At 49.3% G+C, this 22,784-nt stretch overlaps 1 protein-coding gene across 1 annotated transcript; it reads right to left on the bottom strand.

Moving 5' to 3' along the window:
- Positions 1-440: 440 nt before the first annotated feature.
- TFF2 (trefoil factor 2) lies at positions 441-7,372 on the bottom strand. The gene is made up of 4 exons (XM_065943294.1): positions 7,282-7,372; positions 6,483-6,632; positions 5,159-5,357; positions 441-480 (listed from the first exon to the last, which is right to left on the bottom strand). The coding sequence occupies exons 1-4, from the start codon at positions 7,370-7,372 to the stop codon at positions 441-443; spliced, it is 480 nt and encodes a 159-aa protein (XP_065799366.1).
- Between the last annotated feature and the right edge of the window lie 15,412 nt (positions 7,373-22,784).

Consider the following 22,784-nt stretch of genomic DNA (forward strand, 5'->3'; position numbering starts at 1 on the left):
ATTTCCTTCTTCAGGAGATCTTCCTGACCCAGGGATTGAACCCGTGTCTCTGCATTGGCAGGCAGGTTCTTTACACTGAGCCAACATATGTATATTGGAGATCTGGTATGTAAACTTACTGCAGCCCCCTAATTCCACGATGCCCTGTGGAGGGCACTGGGGAGGTCACCATGGTGGTCGCCGTGGAGGTCAGGTTGGGCTGTGGCCTCTCCTCCTTTTTCTTCAGGCAGAAGCAGGGAGAAGGGGTTGTCAGCAGAGAGGCTAGCCTCCTGAACCCCAAAGCAGCATCTAGGGGTGTTTATGAGTGTGAGTCCCATCTCTAAAATATATATATAATGAATATGTAACCACTATTATGAACACACAGTCGATCCTCGTGATTCGCAGGTTCTCTGTCTGCAGATTCGCTGGCTCGCTGTAACTTGTGTGTAGCCCCAGGGTCAGTGCTGCCCGGCTTTTACGGCGATCAGCTCTGCGAGCCTGCACACGGCAGGGAGACCCTGAGAGTCCCCCACTGGTTTCAGCTCCCCCTATAAACCAGGGACCTTTCAGGGCCTTTTCACATCCTTGTTTTTCATATTTTTGTGCTTGTAGCTGGTGATTTTGCTTTTCCCATGACTGGAGCACAGTGGGAGTGCTGTCTCATGTCCCAAGTGCAAGAGACTGAGCCATGTCCTCCGGCGAAAGAATGGGCGTCAGAGGAGCCTCCTGCAGGTGTGAGTTATGGGGCCCTGGGGTGAAATCAGTGTTAGTGAGACAACAACACACATTAAATCAGTTATCTTTATTTTATTTTCCTTTTGCAACTTTAATTATCTTTTATTTTTTGTCTGGCTATTGATTGTGAAAACTGACAAATATCTTTCACCATTGTGAAAAAAAAAGAGAGAGAGAAAAGGAGAGAGAGGCAAATACAAGTGAAAATGACAGGGTCCCTGAAAATGCTCATTTTGTAATGTCCATCACAGCCTTCCCTCCAGAATCTTGTCCAGAATTGCCTATTGACCCTCAGCATTCTGCTTCAAAACACAGTGGTTCCGGGAAATCATCAGAGGGCAGATTTTTGACACCAGCTGGTATGTGACCCCAAATCCTCGATCACCAGTCACCTCATTTCCATCCTCCTGAAGCAGCCACTCAGGGCTCATCCCCACCCGCCACACCAGATCCGGTCACCCACACGGCCTTCCGTGACCAGGGAGCCAGGATCCACCATAGCCCACTCAACCCAGGGTTCCCCCATCTCCTGGCTTCCTCGTGAGTGCCATACTTATGCTACTAAGGTGTCTTCACACAGAAACACGCATCAAGCAAGGTCACGCGCTGATCAGTTGATGAAATTGGCCAAGAGGCCCTGCATTTTCCCCAATCCTGATTGTTCACGATTTGCTAATTTGAGGCCAAAGATTTCATGGAAGAGAACCGCCTTGAATAATGGAATCCACTGTATATATAGTCAGTATACAGTGAGCGTGTAATGAGCGTAACACATAAATACACGTTCTGAGGATGCACGCCCGCTCTGGACTCGGTTGTGTTGCTCTGCAGTGCGGGGGGAAGGACTGTTAGATCTGAGGCCATCAAGGGGCCCGCTAGGTGTCAGGACAGGAGGAGTGGACGGTCCTGGGAGGAGCTGCATTTACTGGGAGCGGCTGTGTACCAGGCAGCTCACACATGTTATTTCTAATACCCACCACGACCTTGCTGGGGACAAGCAATCATCACCCACGAATGACAAACAGGACACGTGAAAACCTCAGTGATAAGACAGCCTCCCCAAGGTCACTGTGACAAGCACTGTGATGTCTCCTTTTGTCCCTCTCCCAGGACCTGCCTGGCCCCCTCTCCCCTGGTCCCCTGTGACTGCCTCTCAAAGCACCTTCATCCCCTGAACCAGGCGGCCAAGGACCTGGATGAACCCCCAGAGCCCAGAGACCAGGACAGTGGGAGTGAGTCCCATCCCCCACCAGACCCTCTGCACGCAGCCCGCCCTTCCCACCATCAGCAACCTCCCAGCTGAGCCCAGCAGGGCAGTGAGTGCCTCTGGAGGGAGGGGGAGAGGGAGGGAGGGAGGCACAACAGAGGAGAATGAAAGGTTGGCTGTCTGATGGCAGGGTGAAGGATGAGGGAGCCTTGAATGTCTCCAAGTGCTGCTCCAGGGACAACAAGGGTATTCCCCTCCCCTGGGTCTGTGGGCCACTTACAGAAGGAGATCGGGGGCTGGTCCCCGATTGAGATTCCAGGCAGTTCTCTGTAGTCAATGGTGTTGGAGCAAGAGGAGTTATAGATATATGTCACACAGATTAAAACGGCCTAAGGACCCCCAAGCCCAGAGAATGCCACTGAAATTGCTTAAAAATCTGGACTCAGCTATCAGAAGGGCCATGAGGAGTCCTTTGGTAAATGAGGGTGGCAGTATATCAGAAAGAATCTGTGAGAGGAGATGGGGTTGCGGGTGGGGTGTGAGAAGAGGATTCCTATGAAAGAATCAGGGCGCCTATACCTGCTTCTCTGGTGGCTCAGACGGTAAAGAATCTGCCTGTAATGCTGGAGATACAGGTTCGATCCCTGGGTCAGGAAGATCCCCTGGAGGAGGGCATGGCAACCCACTCCAGTATTCTTGCCTGGGAAATCCCATGGACAGAGGAGCCTGGTGGGGCTACGGTTCACAGGTGGAAAAGAGTCAGACACGACTGAGGGACTAACACAACGTGCACCTACAGCCCGGGAACAGGAGCCTGAGACCAGAGGCTCCACCAGATCCTGAACCCCAGACGGCCTGGCGCCAGGAACAGAAACACCCAATTCCGGGTCCAGGAGTGTGGGTATGAACAATTCACGTGTCAAACCTTTTCCCCAATACGTCAATGGTGGGGTTTGACTTGGCTCTGCGGTGGGGAGGTGGGGAGGTTGACTCAGGGACTCATAAACTGCATGTGAGGACAAATTGAGAAGACATGGCGCCTGGTGACTAATCAATTCACAACCACGAGCCGCTTGTCTTGAGTGTTTCAGACCCCCCGTTCCAGCCAGAGCCATTGTTTTATGGGACTTATGTGTGCATCTTAGCAAGATAAAGACACAACAGTGACCTAAGGCTGAATGGGGCCTTTTTCTCAAAATCGGGGTCCCAAGAGGGGATGTGGAGCCAAGCCACTACCTGGAAAAAACACTCTAGAATTCCCACCTTGCAGTGCAAAGCCAGTGTCACACAGGAGACGCCCTGGGTTTCTGGGGTGACTGTTGGCCCAGGCTGGGGGAGGAGGTAGCTATGAGGGGCAGGCCACAGAGAGTCTGGCCTGGGGTCACCCATGTTGCACCCCCACCGCTGAGCTGAAGAATGTCAGGACCCCTTCACCAAGGTGCCCGAAATATCTTTCACGCCACGACTTTCCCATAGGCCGCATGGAAGCCTTGATGAAAGTTTCAAACGTCCTCTTTAGCACAGCTTTCAAATTACAGCACAGTGTTGTGGCCGCTCACTCCCAGCCCAAGGGGAGAATGCACAGGAGCTCAAGTCCCCCACTCACTTTTGGAAGCGATGTTAGGGTGAGTTGCATGAATTTCAAAAGCAAGCACTCAGTGATGCATTTGTAAAAGCAATTTTGTAATTGCAATCTGAAATTATTTGCTACTCCAAGAGTAGCATGTAATTTCTAATATGCGTTTACGGATGTGGTAGTGGTGGTTTAGTTGCTGAGTTATGCCCGACTCTTGCGACCCCATGGACTGTGGCCCGCCAGGCTCCTCTGTCCATGGAATTCTCCAGGCAAGAACACTGCAGTGGGTTGCCATTTCTGACTCAGGGATTGAACCTGTGTCTCCTGCATTGCAGGTGGATTCTTTACCACTGAACCACCAGAGAAGCCAGTTTTTATGGGTAAAGTCTTTGAATTTTTATACAGTGATTGAGTATGAGAGTTTTAAAGGGATCATGGATTCCAAAGTTCCTTACATACAATACTTTTTCACTGTCAGAGTAGCCTGAACCTATTAGAAGAATTCTTGCTCTTACGGCAGATAAAATAATATTAAAGTTACACACAACGTGTATATGTACTCTTAATAACTTTCTCTCTCAAACACACATGCTCACAAGCTCTGGCCACCTCAGTGTCAATGAAACCAACATGGAATTTAGCAGATTTTAAGGACTTTCTTTATTGGAAGAAATTATATGTGAAGCCATTGAAAGGGATAAAAAGCAGATGATGAAAACCCAGGAACTGGGGAAATGTAAAATCTGAAACAGTAAGATGGTGAGCATTCTTCTGTTTCGGAGTATCCAAGGAGCCAGGAGGGTTCTCTGAAGCCACTGCCTCTTAATAATGACAGTCTAGAAATTTAAACACAAGACAGTTGGTAAGAGTGCCAGGAAGCCTGGAACCCAGGCTAAGAGGCTCTGTGGGTTTTCAGGACTACAGCTCTCGGTCCAGCCATTCCTGCTGGAGAAGAAGTTGCCTGCGGGGACACAGCCCCCTGGGGCCAGATGCCCTCTGGGGGTCCATTCTCCTCAGATAACTGGTAGTTTTCCAAGTAGACCCTTAGGTCACTCAAAAAATCACTTGGAAACTTCTTAAAGAAAAAGCCATGCTCTTTGGAACATCCCGATTTCCTTAAAGGATTGATGCATTCTTCCCATCTTTTAGAAACATCTGGTCTATCCTTGTCAAACTCAGGGTCAGGGAAACGCTGTAACTAAGGTGGTAGCAGGAAGGAGATGCCCCCCCCCCCCCCCCGGGACTGGCATTGGGGCAGGACCTGTCACCCGTGCTCACGGGAGAGAGCATCAGGGTCTGCAAGAGAAGAGACCACAACTGCTTTGCTCTGGTCCTACCCACGGTGCCCAGTGTAGGGCAGGGCATTCGGAAGCACCCAAAATAGTGACACCAGCCAACTATGCTGGGACCTGGAGCCACGGCTGAGGGTGAGATGCTTTATACAACCATCGCAAAAAGCACAGTGGGAAGACCCAAGGGCTTGGTTTTTTTTTTTTTTTTTAAAAGCTGTCATTGTTGAGAATATTCTCAAACTGCCTTCTGAGATGGTTCACAATAACGGCGAGCTCCCACACGAGCACAGTTTTTCCTGAACTGGCCACCCCTGGGGTCTGGGGGCCTGGCATCGGGCATCCTAGCCAGCCGAGGACCTCGCCCACCCCGGCTCCCACTGCCCCTGAGAATTGTCTGTGTCTGGGGACCCGATGTCACCTTCCGTGGAGATGGGGAAGAAGCACCAGGGCACTTGGCGGATGGTGTCGGAGAAGCAGCACTTCCGGGACTCACACTCCTCAGGACTGATGCCGGGGTAGCCACAGTCCTTGCGGGCCGAGACCTCCATGACACACTCCTCCAACTCTGCAGGGCACACGGGGTTTGGGGACAACAAGGGGACGCGGTTAGGCTGATTCATTAGCCAGACACATCCATCCCATCCTGCTAGGGGACACCTTGGGCTCACAGGTTTGGGATAGCACCAGGGGCTCCTGGGACTGTCACCCCTGGACTAAATGTGGGCACCGGCGGTGGCCACCCCTTCTTCCTGATGCCCAAAGTCAGAGGGAAAGTTGCTTCACCTCCCTGGACTTGACATGGCTCTATAAAATGCAGTTGCCCACACTACATCCTGGGAGGACCCTTTAAAGTTATAAAGCATTTGACCAAGAAATGAGTGGCTTCCCTGGTGGCTAAGTGGTAAAGAATCTGCCTGCAATCCAGGAGACCTGAGATTGATCCCTGGGCCAGGAAGATCCCCTGGAGAAGGGAATGGCAACCCATTCCAGTATTCTTGCCTGAAGGATCTCAAGGACAGAGGAGCCTGGTGGGTTACAGTCCATGGGGTTGCAAAGAGTTGGACATGACTGAGTGACTAATACGCAAAGAATTGACACCCAAGGATCCTTCCACTTCTGGATGAGCCCTGGCGATAGACAAACCAACCACCTGCCGTCAGTTCCGTTTCCCCCAGAGCCCGGGAGCCTCCGACCAGCTCCCCTGAGGAGTGTGGACGGGACCCAGGGCACTGAGTTCCACACAAATGGGTCTGCTTTGCAGACAGAACTCTTTGTGTGCCTGCCTTGAAACAGATGACTTTTTAAGTTGATAATATGCACAGATACAAAACTCACTCTCAAAAGGTGACGCTAGAAGCCTTAACCTAATTTCTTAACATTTGGGGTCTGTTCGCAGTTATGTTAATAACATCCTGATTTTAATGCCTTCATGTCCCTTAGAAGCTGGTTCAGGAGCCACAGCCTGACCAAGCAGGTCCTGAGACTCGCTCTCCCTTCAAATACAGTCAACCAGCCGGATCCCCTGAAGTCTCCCTAAAAGGACAAATGGCTCACCCTCGGGATCTAATGTGGACAGAGTGGGCAGAGAGCATTTTCTCTTCCCTTTGGGCTGGCCTGGGTGGTTAGGGAGTCTGGGGAAGCCGGGTCCTGGGCTGCTGGCCAGGGCTCAGGAGGGGACCTTGCCCATTACCTTGCTTCGGGAGGGGATTGAAACACCAGGGGACCCCGACGACGCTGGAGTCGAAGCAGCATCCTCTGGAGAAGCACTCATCACTGCTGATGCCTGGGAAGCCGCAGTTCACCCTGTTCTGGGGTTCCCGGCGCGAGCACCGGCAGGCATCTGCAGAGAAGCCCAGGTCAGCCAGCCCCCCACACGCGCCCCCGCCCGCCAGCGCATCCAGGATGCTCCATCAGCTCCACTCCTGCCCTGTAAGGCCGTCTTATCTCCCTCATGTTTGAACCACGCGGCGTCCTTCAGAGGAACTGACAGGGCTTGGCTGAAAGTGTTTTATTAGTTTAAAAATAAATCCTTCTGGCAAGAGTGTGGACAGATGGACTCAAGCCAAGGTCAGGATGAAAGTGAGCAAGTGGGACCCCCTGGGAGACCTGGGTGGGCCTCCCATCCAGCCCCTCCACAAGCTGGCCCACTCGCACCCAAGGCCGTCCTGACCGACCCCAAAGGGGGTCTTCCTGGGACATCTCACCCTCCTCCCCCGCCGTCCTCCCTGAATGGCGGGAAGCGGGTGGATGCATGTAGGAGCCGGCTGCATGGCCGGCATCCCTAGTCCTAGGACACCTTCCCACCTGCTTCCCCATCATCCACCTTTTCTCTTCCAGGGAAACTAATACAAATGAATACCCGCCCCCCCCAGGGGGCAGGAGGCAAGGACCTCGCACCCGGCCACCCCTACCCTCTGGTTTCTAGAAGGCTCCCAGGCTTGCCGGCTCAGATGCTCCTCTTCCCCTCAGGGACCTGAACCTCCGCTTACCTGGTTTCTGGGCCCCTGCCAGGGCACACACACCCAGCAGGAGAAGTGCAGCGAGGAGCCAGATGCCTCGGGGTCCCATGTCCACGTTCATCCGCACCCCAGGGCCACCAGAAGCGCGCACACTCCCCGCTGCCAGCGGTGTTTATAAGCGTCTCTCTGTTTGCTCAGCAAGCAAGATAACCTGTCTGCCTGCGGCACCAATGATTTGAGCCCTTTATTAGGAAAACGAGTTGCGATAGCTTGGCCAGCAGGGGGTGGGGGGTAGGGGTGACAGAGCTGAGCACAGGCTCTCCGCAAGCACAGCCAGGCTACCCCCCGCCCCAGGCAGGGAGCCGGGTCATGCCAGGATGCCGACGTGGAAGATAGCGCACGTGCACGTGTGGCGCCGGGCACTGACAGGGCTCCACCCAGGAGGGGAGAAGTTAGGGGTTTCTCCTGATAAAGCATGTGGCTAACGCCACAGGAATTTTTAAGTCCTGGGCCCAAGGCTACCAGGGAAAATGAGCCAACTGCAGACAGAGCAGACCCCTTCTCCAGGAACAGGAGGATGGCAGGAGACTCCCCTCCAGGGCTCCTGGTCCCTGGTCTGTATCTCCTTGTCTCCGTCTTGGGGAAGGGATGGATCTCCATGGAGATGAGGCTGACAGGGTAAAACGAACAGCCTCGGATGAGTATAAAATTGACAAGTTCACTTCAGCAAAGCCTGTATGCGTGCTAAGTCACTTCAGTCATGTCTGACTCTTTGCAACCTTACGGACTGTAGCTTACCAGGCTCCTCTGTCCATGGGATTCTCCAGGCAAGAATACTGGAGTGGGTTGCCATGCCCTCCTCCAGGAGATCTCCCCAACCCAGGGATCAAACCTGTCTCTTAAGTCTCCAGCTTGGGCAGGCAGGTTCTTTACCATTGCTGCCACCGTTTCTTTTCTTCCATGAGAATTGTCTGTTTTCTGAACGATGGCACCTGTGAACTAGCCTGTGCCCAACGTAAGATGCTACAGGGGAAGGGGTCTGAAAATGGGACCCAAAGAGACAAAAGAGAAATGGGGGGAAGGCACCCCATGGGAGCAGAGGAGAGATGGGGTGAGGTCAAGGACACTCACGAATCCCCCAACTCTGGGGCACTTCTGGGAACCACCAATCTGTCAAGCATGGCTCGAGCAGTCAGGAACCCGAACATGCATGGAGTCTGGAACTGTGGGTCCTCGAGTCTGGAGAGCAGACCTGCATGCTCAGGGCTTCTGCCAGCTCCAGCCTACAGATTGGGCTCCTGCCTATGCCCTGGCCCTGGGGCTCTGTCTTATCAAACTGAAAAAGTCACCTTTTCCCACCTGTGTGTCTGTCACCATTCAGCACCACCAGGACACAGAAAACTCTGAGTTTTCTCTCCTCTTCCAGGTTTCCAGCCCCACTTTCCTCTCTGCTTCTTCCCTCTTGGCCCAATTTCCCAATGTCCCATCCAGGCCCTTCCAGGATTCCTGCTGAAACCGGCTGATCTATGCCAAAGAGACAGCTCATCAGTCCCTTGGTCTCTGGCCTGCATCCTCCCTGGGAAGCTCCTTCTGCCTCCATTTTAGGTGGAGCTGCTCAGGCTCCCACCCAGGGCACCTTTTGTCCACATGGAGCTTTTTGCTTTTAGAAAAGGGCACATTTTCTTCAAGACAAGTTACTTCCACCTGTGGGGAAGTCATTACGATAGATGCAGTGTCTAGAGTGTGAGCGGCTCCCACCTGAGTGTGGACCTGTGTGCACAGAACAACCTCTAAGCTGTGTTGGGTGAGTGTGCCCCCATCACATGGGCTCAGGCTGGGGGCTGGATGCTGACCTTGAGCCACAGTGTCACCGGGGCTCCTTGAAGATGCATCTTAAAAGAAGATCCCGCGTTCTGCAACTAAGTCAAACAAACAAGAAGAAAAAGAAAAAGTTTTACAGCAACCAAAGACACACCGCCCTCAGGGGAGCGTGTTAGGAATTACAAGTGACCTCTCATCTGAAACAATGCAATATGGAAGGCAATAAAATATTTAAGCGCTAAAAGAGAAAACCTTGTCAAGTCAGAATTCTATACTCATGGAAAATTCCTTCAAAAATAAAGGCAAAATACTTTTTAAAAATGTATGTATATATATATATATATATTTAGAGTGGCTCCAGAGTCATAGCCGAATTGAACAAAACATACCCAATATAAAATTTTTTTTTTTTAATATTTTAGACAGACAAAGGCTGTAGGAAGCTGTAACTTGCCAACCTATCCTCCAAGGAATCCAACAGTGTGGAATCTGAAGCTGCAGTGGTCTCTTGATGCAGGGCATGAGTTCTCCTGTCTGCTGCAGTCACTGCTCACCTGGCTGGATTTATTCAGCCATGGCAGCTGTTGGTCTCTGTCAGCATTCGTGTTTGCAGCCCAGTCTAGTCTCCTGATATCTCTTTGGTTGGTACAACTGTCTACTAACTAATGACTCAGCCAGAGCTTTGTCCCCACGCAGACGTTAAGTCTGCTGCCTTGATCAGCTTTATAAAGTGACAGTCAGTATATGTCACTCCTCGGCCACCCCCTCACACATTCCAGCCTGAAGGGTAAAGCCCAAGCAAGAGTTTCCTGAACATGAAAAGCAGGACCCTTTATGAACTGGACCCCACACAGCCCCCACCTTCTTCTCTTGTCAGGTCTCCTTCCTAATGTAAGTATCTAGCCCTATTGACACAGCCTGACCTCTGACTCTTTGCCTGCATGTCACTGTCTCTCTGCAAAACTCTTCCTCTTCTCTTTGCCTTCCTAACTCCTGTCCATCCTTCAGCTCTAGACTCAGGAGCCACTCCATGCAGGAAGGCCTCCTTCCCCTAAGAGAAGGCAAGTGCCCTTCACCCCTCCCCCAAGCTCATTAGATTCACCACACAGTCACATCTTCATTTTAAATGGAGTATTACTTTTCTGGCTTCTTTATTCATTGTATTGAAGGTAATAGCTAAACCGGTAGGTTAATTTTGTGCCAGGTGATATTCTGATGATTTCACATTCTCCATCTCATTTAATACTTACAACAATACAAAGGAAGAGCTAAAAAGATCAGCCCCATTTTATAGTCTATATGGAAAATTAGTTTTCCCAAACACACAGTAAGTGTAGGGTGACATACAGAATAGGACCTATGCCTCTTTCATTTTGAAACCCCAGAACCTAACCCAGCATTTGCACAAACTATACCTACTTAGTGAGGGTAACGCACCTGGGAGGTGAGGAGGTGAGGAATTCACCAGCTAATATCATGGATCACCCAAATATCCTCCTGAAATTCTTAAAATAAAACTTAGACCTGAGTATATGCAAATAAGTAAGGCGAGCCTCTTCTCCTCTCTGGACTAGTTTTCTCATCTGTGAAACAAGAGCTGGAATGAGGGTGTATTAAATGATCTCCAATGTCTCATATGCCTGGTAAACTCTCACTAGGATGCTGACTAAGATAGCATCTCACTTTTACACTGTCATTGGGAGAAAAAGAAAAATTTTATTACCAACATTTGCATATTCAGTGTTTCTGCAATTTCTCTCCCCACCATTCCAATTTTCTGGAGTTTGGCTCTGCTGATCAATAGAGTGGGTAAGTCACAGACACTGCCAAAGCCCAAGACTTAATTTATTTACTTAAAACAAAGTGGCCAAAGTTGGGAGGAGAAAGAAATAAATAAACCAACTATTGAGCATTTGGTACTGAGTTTTGGAGGGAGTGAAATTAGAGACTTTGATGAATTATATTTGGGAGTATAATTGGATGGACATAAACATTAGCATTTTTCAATATATCGTGCAATGGAATTCCTCCTTGTACTACTTTGAAGGACTTTAGCCAAGATTTACATTCTTTCAAAATGCCTTTTTGGTATCCCTTTTGTATCTGAGTGGGAGCTGAGTAGTATTAAAACTTAAAAATACATAAATAATTTAGGTTACCACGTATTAAGGAAAAAAATAATATAGTAGGCGTTGGCAAATGATGACCCATGAGCTCATTGCCTGTGTTTAACTAAAACTCTATTAAAACACAGTCATACCCATTCATTCACACATTGTCTGTGGCCACTTTCTAGCTGCAATTGCAGAGTTGATTGCTTGTGGCAGAGACCGTATGGCCCAGGAACCTAAAATATTTACTCTCTGGTCTTTTAAGAAAAAAAAAAAAGTTCATTCCTGTACTTTATTACAACTCTAGAGATAAATTTTTTAAAGTGGAGAGAAATAATCATATTTTATTTTATAAATGAAATGTTACAGAAATGTGCCTTAGTGTTTTTTTCCCCCTTCTGTTGTGAAAATGGTATGTTCAGTATTCTGGTTGCCGGGAGACAATCCCCTAGGAATCTCTCATGTTTCCACGTGTTGTGAATGAGGCACTAACTGTCCCGATGATACAGGACCTAAGATTATAATCGAATGTTAAGTGCTGCCCTGATATCTGGTGAAATTGAGAGGCCTCGAGTGGTCTAACCACGAGTTCTCTGCCCTACTTGGCTCCCACAGAGAGGGCCCCTTAGCCAAGCAACCTTCTTATCAAGGGGCCGGGCACAGTTCCTGCTTGTCCCCGAGTAGCGGATTTCACTTCCCTGCCAGCCTGCAGACTTACTCAAACAAGCCAATCACATCGTCCTGCAGGAATGAGTGGGCACCCCACCCTTTTGATACCACACGGCTCCTCCTGCAGCCCCCGCTGTTCACCCTGTTTCTTATGCAACCCCCGCATGGCCCAGCATGGAGGGATGGCCTCCCCTCCTGGGCTGAGCAATATGTGACTGGTAAATGGCTATCGTCCCATCTTTCCAGTGTCAGGTGTCATGGGTCTCACCATCCTTATAGCCTTGGGTGGAAACCACCCCCTCCCCAGTGAGATGAATAGGGGAGTGATCCAAACTGTCATTTCTTCCAGGCTGTCTTTGCAAGGATGTTGGTGTGGCAACAACCTTGGAATATTTATAAGGTATCTCCCTCCGGAGCAGTGGGCAGGCAAGCTTGCGTACATGTGTGCTTACTTGCTCAGTCATGTCCAACTCTGCAGCCCCATGGACTCTAAGTCCGCCAGGTTCCTCTGCCCATGGAATTTTCCAGGCAAGAGTACTGGAGTGGGTTTCCATTTCCTTCTCCAGGGGATCTTTCCGATCCAGGGATAGAACCTGTGTCTCTTGTGTCTCCTGCATTGGCAGTCAGGTTCTTTGCCACTAGTTCCATTTGAGCTCCAGGGAAGGTCAGCCTTCCTCCCCTGTGATGCAACTCCGTGTGTGCTGACGTCCATCTGAGCTCATCTGTGTCACTCCTGGAGGACGTGGGGACAGGGAACCAAATGTGCTGTTGCTCACATCGCTACACATAGCTCTGCAGTGTGGTGAGGTCTTCATCTCTGAGCCAAGAGTCTCCTGTCCTCTGCCAGCACCCATGGAGCCATTAACTCCAAATGGTGAGGTCTTTATCTCTGAGCCAAGAATCTCCTGTCCTCTGCCAGCACCCATGAAGCCATTAACTCCAAATAAGGTGAACCCTCATCCCTTCTGAGTTTGCCGCACTGATGTACTAGATCAGATTAAATGCAGAAAGTCCCACCAATATTTGCCTTCAGCATAGAGGTTCCCTACTTACAGGTTTACTAAGCTTTCCTGGTGGCTCAGATGGTAAAGAATCTACCTACAATGCAGGAGACCCAGGCTTGATCCCAGGGTTGGGAAGATTCCCTGGAGAAAGGAATGACAACCCACTCTAATATTTTTGCCTGGAGAATTCCCGTAGACTGAGGAGCCTGGCAGGTTACAGCCCCTGGGGCCGCAAAGAACCGGACACGACTGAGTGAAGAACACTTTCAAACTTCACTGTACCACATATATATGCTACATGTATATGTGAGTATGTCTGGTTTTTCCTAATTTAATCGGTTTGCTAACCCCAATATGTCCAGCTTGGGGCAATCTTAAGAGCTGAGAACAATTAAGAAATACCTTTAAAATTATACTATTTATTTTTTCTATGTATATCTATGATGTGCCCTCTCGAACCTTTAAACCAGTGACTGTTTGATCCCTTCCATTAAGTCCGTATGCTGGGATTGGCCTGGGACGTGTCTCTTCTTGGGTGATTATCCCTATCGGGCTCACAAGCTCTGAGTACTTCCACAAGCTGTCCCTGCCCACACACACAAAGAAAGGTGAGGGAGTTTCCTTAAGCTAACAGGACCCTTCCCAGTGACCCTACAAATAGGATCTGAAGCCGCAACTTGGCCTCAGCAGTTGGTTCCTGGTCTGAGCCTTAGTTCAACATATTCTGAACAGTAGCCTGTTGTTGCGAGGGCAATCATCTGGCGGCAGTGATAACCTCCATGCACACAGCCAGCCGCAGAGTAGGAAGGCTCGCAGATCCAGTTATGGTGTTTGAGCCACACGTTTTAGTAAGTCAGTCTCCAGCACGTGGTGAAAAGTGAGGGGCAGAGATGGCAGGTTTGCACTTTGCATGGGGTGCAAGTGGGTGGAAAGACTGGATCCCAAGTCCTGAGATGTCCTGTTCCTCTCTTGGACTTCCCATCAGTACACGGTGACAAGAACCAGAACTGGGGTCTGAGCAAGGGGCCAGGACATGGGCAGGGCCACCACACTCAGGCTCTATTGGAGAGTCTCTGTGCAAGCAGTGCTGGCCCAGCTGCACCCACAGTGACCCACAGAGCCGCCATGATGTTAGTCTGTGTTTCTGGGGTGACACATGGGGCCTGAATTGGACCAGCACAAGGGTCACCAGTGGGAGCTTGATCAGGGATGATGGAGCAGTCAGCCTGGAGATGAGTGGTCGGCTTCTGATGGGCTGGGTCCCATCCCACCTCTGATGACATTCTTCCTGTTGCATCCTCTTTGTCATGTAACACATCCCATATGTGATGCACTCCCTCACTGTTCTTAACACACTGTACGTCCTATGTCGTTTGTGGTCACCCTGGTGGTTCAGTGGTAAAGAATCTGCCTGCAGGAGATGCAGGTTCGAGCCCTGAGTGGGGAAGTTCCCCTGGAGAAGGAAATGGCAAACCACTCCAGGATTCTTGCCTGGGAAACCACATGGACAGAGGAGCCTGGCAAGTTACAGTCCACAGGGTCGCAGAGAGTGGGACACGACTTAATGACTGAACAACAACACATCATATGCATGTCACCCACACCTCACTGTCTCTGGGTTTGCTCATTGTCTGTACTTGACACCTTATCAGGCTCATGTAGTCCTTTTGTTTTCTTACCACCTGGAGCAGAACTGGCTAGCCAAGAGCAAACAGTCATGATCCCTGCCCTTTGGTGATCTGTGCTGACTGGGGTTCCTTGGTTGCAAGAGACACCAACTGTTCTGGGTTTAATTATCTCCCCTAAAATCACATGTGGAAGTCCATTAGGTCCAGGGGTAACCCCAGGACCTCATAATGTGATCTTATTTGGAGATGGAGTCTTTGAAAGGAAATTAAGTTAAAATGAAGCCAGTGGGGTGGACCTTGGTCCAATAGGACTGGTGTCCGTCTAGAACGAGGAGGAGATTGGGACCCAGACTCACACAGGTGACAAAGAGTGAAGACAGCCATCTACATGACAAGGAGGGAGCCCTCAGGAGAAATCAATGCTGCCCACACCTTGACCTTGCACCTTCAGTCTCTAGAACTTTGAGAATAATGTCTGCTGTTTATGCCACCCCATCTGTGGTGTTTTGCTTGGCCGCCAAGCTGATGAGGACACTAACATGAGCTGATGAGGGATGGGGAGGGGGTGTCACATGGCTTCAGGTGTTACTGGAACCCCAGGGTAGGGACACAGCCAGTCCCGGGGGGTGAGAACTTGCACCCTCGCCTTCCCTACCAGGCCCCTCAGGCTGTGTGGAGAGCTGTGCTCTCATGGGCTCCTGGGTTATACACTGTCACCCATTCTACTGACATAGATGACTCCCTCCCACTCCAGTTGTCCACCAGAAGACCCCCAACTTCCCCCCCACCAAACATAAATCTCTCCCATGAGACACTTCCTAAACTTTCATACGAAGTTCTTTAAGGAGGGCGGTCCTAATATGGCGGAGGAATAGGATGGGGAGACCACTTTCTCCCCCACAAATTCATTGAAAGAACATATGAACGCCGAGCAAATTCCACAGAACAACTTCTGAATGCTGGCAGAGGACATCAGGCACCCAGAAAGGCAGCCCATTGTCTTTGAAAGGAGGTAGGACAAAATATAAAAGGTAAAAAGAGAGACAAAATAGGTAGGGATGGAGATTCATCCTGAGAAGGAAGTCTTAAAAAAGAGAGAAGTTTCCAAACACCAGGAAACACTCTCTCCAGTGGGTCTGTGGTGAGCCTTGAAATCTCAGAAGACAAAATAACCAGGAGGAAAAATAAATAAATAATTAAAACACACAGATTACATGCCTAACAGCAACTCCCAGCAGAGCAGCAGCCCAGATGCTTGCATCCGCCACTAGCAAGCAGGAGAGGGACAGGGAGGAGCAGGCTGCACTGCTTAGGGTAAGGACCGGGCCTGAATGCCCTGAGGGCAATCTGAGGGAACTAGCTTGAGATAGCAACCCAGACTGTGGAAAAGCTATATCGCGATCCCGCGAAAAGCCCTAAACTAAGACACCACCAATGGCAACCCACTCCAGTATTCTTGCCTGGAGAATCCCATGGACAGAGGAGCCTGGTAGGCTACAGTCCATAGGGTTGCAAAGAGTCGGACACGACTGAGCACTTTCACTTTATTATTTTTTTTCATTTATTTTTATTAGTTGGAGGCTAATTACTTCACAACATTGCAGTGGGTTTTGTCATACATTGACATGAATCAGCCATGGATTTACATGTATTCCCCATCACGATCCCCCCTCCCACCTCCCTCTCTACCTGATTCCTCTGGGTCTTCCCAGTGTACCAGGCCCGAGCACTTGTCTCATGCATCCCACCTGGGCTGGTGATCTGTTTCACTATAGATAATATACATGCTGTTCTCTCGAAACATCCCACCCTCGCCTTCTCCCACAGAGTCCAAAAGTCTGTTCTGTACATCTGTGTCTCTTTTTCTGTTTTGCATATAGGGTTATCATTACCATCTTTCTAAATTCCATATAGATGTGTTAGTATGCTGTAATGTTCTTTATCTTTCTGGCTTACTTCACTCTGTATAATGGGCTCCAGTTTAATCCATCTCATTAGAACTGATTCAAATGAATTCTTTTTAAAGGCTGAGTAATATTCCATGGTGTATATGTACCACAGCTTCCTTATCCATTCGTCTGCTGATGGGCATCTAGGTTGCTTCCATGTCCTGGCTATTATAAACAGTGCTGCAGTGAACATTGGGGTGCATGTGTCTGTTTCAGATCTGGTTTCCTCAGTGTGTATGCCCAGAAGTGGGATTGCTGGGTCATATGGCAGTTCTATTTCCAGTTTTTTAAGAAATCTCCACACTGTTCTCCATAGTGGCTGTACTAGTTTGCATTCCCACCAACAGTGTAGGAGGGTTCCCTTTTCTCCACACCCTCTCCAGCATTTATTGCTTGTAGACTTTTGGATAGCAGCCATCCTGACTGGCGTGTAAAGGTACCTCATTGTGGTTTTGATTTGCATTTCTCTGATAATGAGTGATGTTGAGCATCTTTTCATGTGTTTGTTAGCCATCTGTATGTCTTCTTGGGAGAAATGTCTGTTTAGTTCTTTGGCCCATTTTCTGATTGGGTCATTTATTTTTCTGGAATTGAGCTTCAGGAGTTGCTTGTATATTTTTGAGATTAATCCTTTGTCTGTTGCTTCATTTGCTATTATTTTCTCCGAATCTGAGGGCTGTCTTTTCACCTTACTTATAGTTTCCTTTGTTGTGCAAATGCTTTTAAGTTTCATTAGGCCCCATTTGTTTATTTTTGCTTTTATTTCCAATATTCTGGGAGATGGGTCATAGAGGATCCTGCTGTGATTTATGTCGGAGACTGTTTTGCCTATGTTCTCCTCTAGGAGTTTTATAGTTTCTGGTCTTACATTTAGATCTTTAATCCATTTTGAGTTTATTTTGTGTATGGTGTTAGAGAGTGTTCTAGTTTCATTCTTTTACAAGTGGTTGACCAGTTTTCCCAGCACCACATGTTCACCATTGCAACAAAAAGAATAAAATACTTAGGAGCATATCTACCTAAAGAAACAAAAGACCTATACATAGAAAACTATAAAACACTGATGAAAGAAATCAAAGAGGACACAAACAGATGGAGAAACATACCGTGTTCATGGATTGGAAGAATCAATATTGTCAAAATGGCTATTCTACCCAGAGCAATCTATAGATTCAACACAATCCCTATCAAGCTACCAACGGTATTTTTCACAGAACTAGAACAAATAATTTCACAATTTGTGTGGAAATACAAAAAACCTCGAATAGCCAAAGTAATCTTGAGAAAGAAGAATGGAACTGGAGGAATCAACCTGCCTGACTTCAGACTCTACTATAAAGCCACAGTCATCAAGACAGTATGGTACTGGCACAAAGACAGAAATAAAGATCAATGGAACAGAATAGAAAGCCCAGAGATAAATCCACAAACCTATGGACACCTTATCTTCGACAAAGGAGACAAGGATATACAATGGAGCACTTTCACTTTCACAAGATACCGCCAGGCCTGCTCACAGAACAAAGGACCGGAGCAGAGCTGTCTGGCTGAGGACTGGCCCATCCCCCGCCAGAGACAGGCAGGCAGGGCAGCCAGAGCCGGAAGTGGGCAATCGCTCCAGAAAGGCATCCTATACTAAACTGCAAGCAGACGTCTTTGATAACCAAGACTTCTTGGGATTCTGGACGATCAGCATCCATCGGGAGGATCGTAGCCAGAGACCAGCTCTCCAGAATTGACACACGGCACACCTGAGAAGGCATGCCCGTTGTGCACCCAGAAAACCGAGCGGCTGGAACGGGGGAGGGAATAAGCTGCAGCCTTCAACTGGGGGCGACTCAGCGTGCCAAGCACCTGGTTGCCTGAGCTGCTCGGACCTGGGACGGGCACAAAACGCAGGCCCAACCAAGTCTGCGCCTTCGTGGAGTACCCGAGAACACGAACCTGAGAGGCTTAGACCTGGGAAGTGCATGCAAACTGGGGCCTGCATCAGACAGTTCCCGGCAGAGCAACCTAGAGTCTGAGCAGTGTAGACTGGGAAAACACACACACTGTGAGCGGGGGCAAACCCAGTGTGGCTGAATCACTGTGAGCACTCCCCTACACACACCAGTGAGATTTGTTGGCAATGTTCCTCCTTCCCCAAATCTTCCCTGGTGGCTCAGATGCTAAAGCGTCTGCCTACAGTGCAGGAGATCCGGGTTCAATCCCTGGGTTGGGAAGACCTCCTGGAGAAGGAAATGGCAACCCACTCCACTATTCTTGCCTGGAAAATTCCATGGATGGAGGAGCCTGATAGGCTACAGTCCATGGGGTCGCAAAGTGTCCAACACAATTGAGCTACTTCACTTTCCCTCCCCAAAGCATGACTGAACAAGCGAGCCTAAAAAAAAAGTGACCACCACCATGCTCCTTGTGTCAGGGTTGAAATTAGACACTGAAAAGACCAGCAAACAGAAGCTAAAATAAACAGAGGGAACCGCCTTGGAAGTGACAGGCGCAATGGATTAAAACCCTGTAGTTAGCACCGACTACATAGGAGGGGGCCTATAGACCTTTAGAAGTACAAGCTGGACCAAGGAACTATCTGAAAATGAACTGACCCCACACTGTCCACAACAGCTCCAGAAAAAGTCTTAGATATATTTTTACTATTATCATTTTTTTAATTAAAAAAAATTTTTTTTAGTAAAAATTTTTTAAATTTATAAGTCCCCATTACTACTTTAATTTCCATTTTTATAACCTATTATTACCTTGCAAAAAAAAGACCCTATTTTTAAAGCAAACTTCATATATATATATTTTTTATAATTTCTGTGACCTTTTATTTTTTGCTTGTTAATTTAGTGTGTGTGTGTGTGTGTGTGTGTGTGTGTGTGTGTGTATAATATTGTATTTTTGAGAATCTAACCTCTACTCAAGATTTTTCATTTTTGCTTTTTGGTATTTGTTATCAACTTTGTACCTTGAAGAACCCAACCTTCAGTACCCAATTTTTACTTGGGAGCGAGATCACTGGCCTGAGTGCTCTCTCCCCCTTTTGACTCTCCTTTTCCTCCACTAGGTCGCCTCTATCTCCCCCCTTCCCCTTTTCTTCTCCACCCAACTCAGTGAATCTCTGTTTGTGTTCTGGGCTGTGGAGAACACTCAGGGAACTGATTACTGGTTGGATCTGTCTCTCTCCTTTTGATTCCCCCTTTTATCCTCCTGGCCACCTCTGTCTCCTTCCTCCCTCTTCTGTTCTCTGTGTAATGCCGAAGCTCTTCAAGGACATGGAAAGTTCTAGAAAGTTCCCCGAGTTGGCAGCTTCCAGGATGAAAGGGCAGCACGTAGGATGTCACTCAGCTGTGCTAATCGGCCAGTTAGCCTCAGAGTTTCCACATGTGCAAAGGCCAAGAAAACTACACAGACACATCACTCCATTGTACTGTTCTCGAGTTGAAGGCCTATCTCGAAAAACAAAGAGAAAACATAAAACTTCCCACTAACAAGTGGCGTGTTCAGATGTAGAAAATAGTAAGGTGGCCTTCCCTCTTCTGGCAGAAATCCAGTGGGTTTGCGGAGCAAGAGAGCTCGTCCCCAACTGGTGTCCAAGGTTGGGGTGGGAGGCGCACAGACCCTTTCCGAGCTGTGTGTTTCTGTGTCCCTGTGTGTGTGCGCATGTGCGTGTGTGCGTGCATGTGAGAAGGTCCCCAAACTGTTAGAGGCTCCTCGCGCCTTATCAGCAGGGCTGTGTTCATTCAGGCACTTTATCAAGCAGCCTGTGCTTTTCCCACCACCCCCGGATGTTTCAAGGCCTCCACATTGGCTGTGAAAAGGTGCCCATTGACCTGCCGTCAGCTCTGCTTCTCTGGCCGTGGACTCCTGGCTGCAGCAAGGTGTGGGGTGGGGCAGTGGCCAAGGCTCCCGAGAAACCCAGACGTCCCTCCCTGGGGCCAGCCAATCACCTTCATGGGGCGGGCGGTGCAGGTGGGTGCATGATGGGAGAGGCAGAGGATGGGGGACCGTGATGGGAGGGGCCTGTGGGTTGTGGTCACTTCTCTACAATCCTTTACAATGGTGAGAAGATACTTCACTCTCGTGGGACCTCACCCTCTTCTGCCCCCCACCTCCTCCCTCATCTCCCCCATCCTGGCTGTGAACACAGGAAATACATGACACCTCAGGTCCTGCCTCTGTCCCTCCACAGCCTCACTGAACACTGGGACCCACTGGGACCTCCCGGACAGCAGAGTCTGGACAACGCAGGTGGGCATGGGCTTGATCACCTTCTTAGGACACCTGGTTTCCCAGAGCACCCTGCATCTGTTCTGACAGGTCTGCCCGATGTGCTCTCTGGGTGCCTGCTCTCAACTGCCTCCACGGTCAGAATTCTTATGCATTTTGTGCTTCTTGGGGAGGACAGTGTGGCAGGAGCCAAGTGGAATCCTCTTTCCTGCCTGAGCATGGGGCTGGGCCACGTGGGGGTGCCTCTGCAGGAGTCCCTTACTCTATCTTCCTCACACTGGTGAGCCCGAGAGGCTTGGTGTCCAGATGATCGAGCCTCGAGATCACACATCCATGCCGGTGGATGCTAGAGGAGGTGGTCCAGCCATCGTGGCTCACAGATCTCGGATTTTTTCTGTGTAACGTGGTGGGAGTGGGCAGGGGTGGTGGTTGAAGGCACTGGCCCTCGTCCATGCACTTCCTCACTGAGCAGGAGTCCAGAGCAACTGAAGGAAAGCAGGAGACCCACCTGGCCTCCTATCACCTGGCCTCTGCTCCACAGTCTGCTGTATATGCCAGAAGGAAGGCACTTTCTTGCCAGAAACCCTGACTGCCAGAGTACTTAGGATCAAGAACCCCCAATCTGTGCATCACAGCCCCCTGGAAAGTGGTGTCACCCACACGGTACTATGCCTGGGGAAAGGAGGAGTGTGCCCAGGTCATGTCCCAGACCCCATTTTTGGCTTTCTGTTGATTGCATCTTTGAAATTAGTAAAACTTGGATTCAGGAGGCTCTCTGGTTCACAAGAATCTGATGTGCCAGTCTGATCTGTGTGTCTGCTCACTTGGGTGAATTATTAAATGTTTCTCAGCTTACAAAACGGGGATGAAGATGAGAGTGAGATGACATTTGTAGTGGAGTTTGCTTTGAAAACTAAAGAAATGTCTTTTACTTCCCCTTACATGCACCTCCCTTTGCTCCTGATCACTCCTGATTCTGAGCCTGAGGTTCCTCATGAGAGCCTGAGACAGGCAGATGGTTCAATGAAAAGTTACTGAAACACTAGATGTGCTGGAGAGAGCGAATTGCCCACATTCCTTTAATAGATGAAGAGCCCAGGCTGAAGGGCTGGGTGGGGACATTTACCTTGGGTGAGAATTTTCCCCATCCATGGTATCTGGGATGAAGGCTCACTGCTTTAAGGTACAGGGAAGACATAGGCCTTGGTAAAACACTGACAATGAAGAGAATACTCAACCAGCATTGGTTTAATCCATAAGAATATTCAGATGTACTTAACATGAAGTCTGGGGATGGGTGATCCTGGCGCCAAGTCAGCATTTCAGGGATAACAAGTTTAAGTTTCCAGTGCTATGACTTTTCCTCATTATCACAGAATGGCTGCCTGAAGCATTGCATCACACCCTCATACCACATAGCATCCAAAGACAGGCTGCAAAGTCCGTCCAGGACAGCTAGAGGGAGCTCTTCTCTCACCAAGGGGTAAAGCCTTTCCCCAGAGTCTTTAGGTAGATGCCCCCTCTGCTTCATGGGCCAGAAAGGAGACCTGCTTCTAACTGACAGAAAAGGTTGGGAAAGTGAGTCTTTCCATCATTCTTTATAGGGTGGGGTCAGGGAAGAAAGAGGGAAATAATGGATGGTAGTCACGGGGAAATGGGCCTGCTGTGTCCTGGCAGAAAGCCCCTCTCTCAGGGGCTGGGGAATATGGGGAGAACAAGGAGCAGGGGGCAGACAGACTGGGTTTCAAGAAGGCTCCGATGAGGTCCCAGACTGGCCAGTGGAAATCCAAAAGACTCCCTCATTCCACAGTTGTGGGTGCTTGGTCCACTTCCCATCATCCAACCAACTCTAAAGAGGGGCAGGAAAGTGGGGGAGGGAGAGGAGGAGGAGACTGGCTACTTACCCCCAGGGGCCACAGTATTACCTACAGAAGCTGCATAATTTACAATCACACACTGCATTTCCAAAGAGGCCAACCGCGTAGTTGGTTTTTACCTGCTGCTAGCAGGAAAAGATGTTGAAAAAGATCAGAGATGCTACAGATTAAAAAGAAAACAAGCCCACATGTTTCTGCATGTTCTCCAGGGAAGGAAGGCTACAGTGATCCTCACGGCACATGT

Source organism: Muntiacus reevesi, chromosome 8, assembly GCF_963930625.1.
Source record: "Muntiacus reevesi chromosome 8, mMunRee1.1, whole genome shotgun sequence".
Classification (NCBI taxonomy): Eukaryota; Metazoa; Chordata; class Mammalia; order Artiodactyla; family Cervidae; genus Muntiacus; species Muntiacus reevesi.

Bases quoted from the DNA above. Each gene is read 5' to 3' on its own strand.
- TFF2 (XM_065943294.1), bottom strand. From the start codon at position 7,372: ATGAACGTGGACATGGGACCCCGAGGCATCTGGCTCCTCGCTGCACTT. The intron at 5,358-6,482 runs GTAATGGGCAAG...TGTGCCCTGCAG, and splicing joins CAATCCCCTCCCGAAGCAAG to AGTTGGAGGAGTGTGTCATG. The intron at 481-5,158 runs GTGGGCGAGGTC...TGCCGTGTGCAG, and splicing joins CAGGGGCAGTGGGAGCCGGG to GCTCGCAGAGCTGATCGCCG.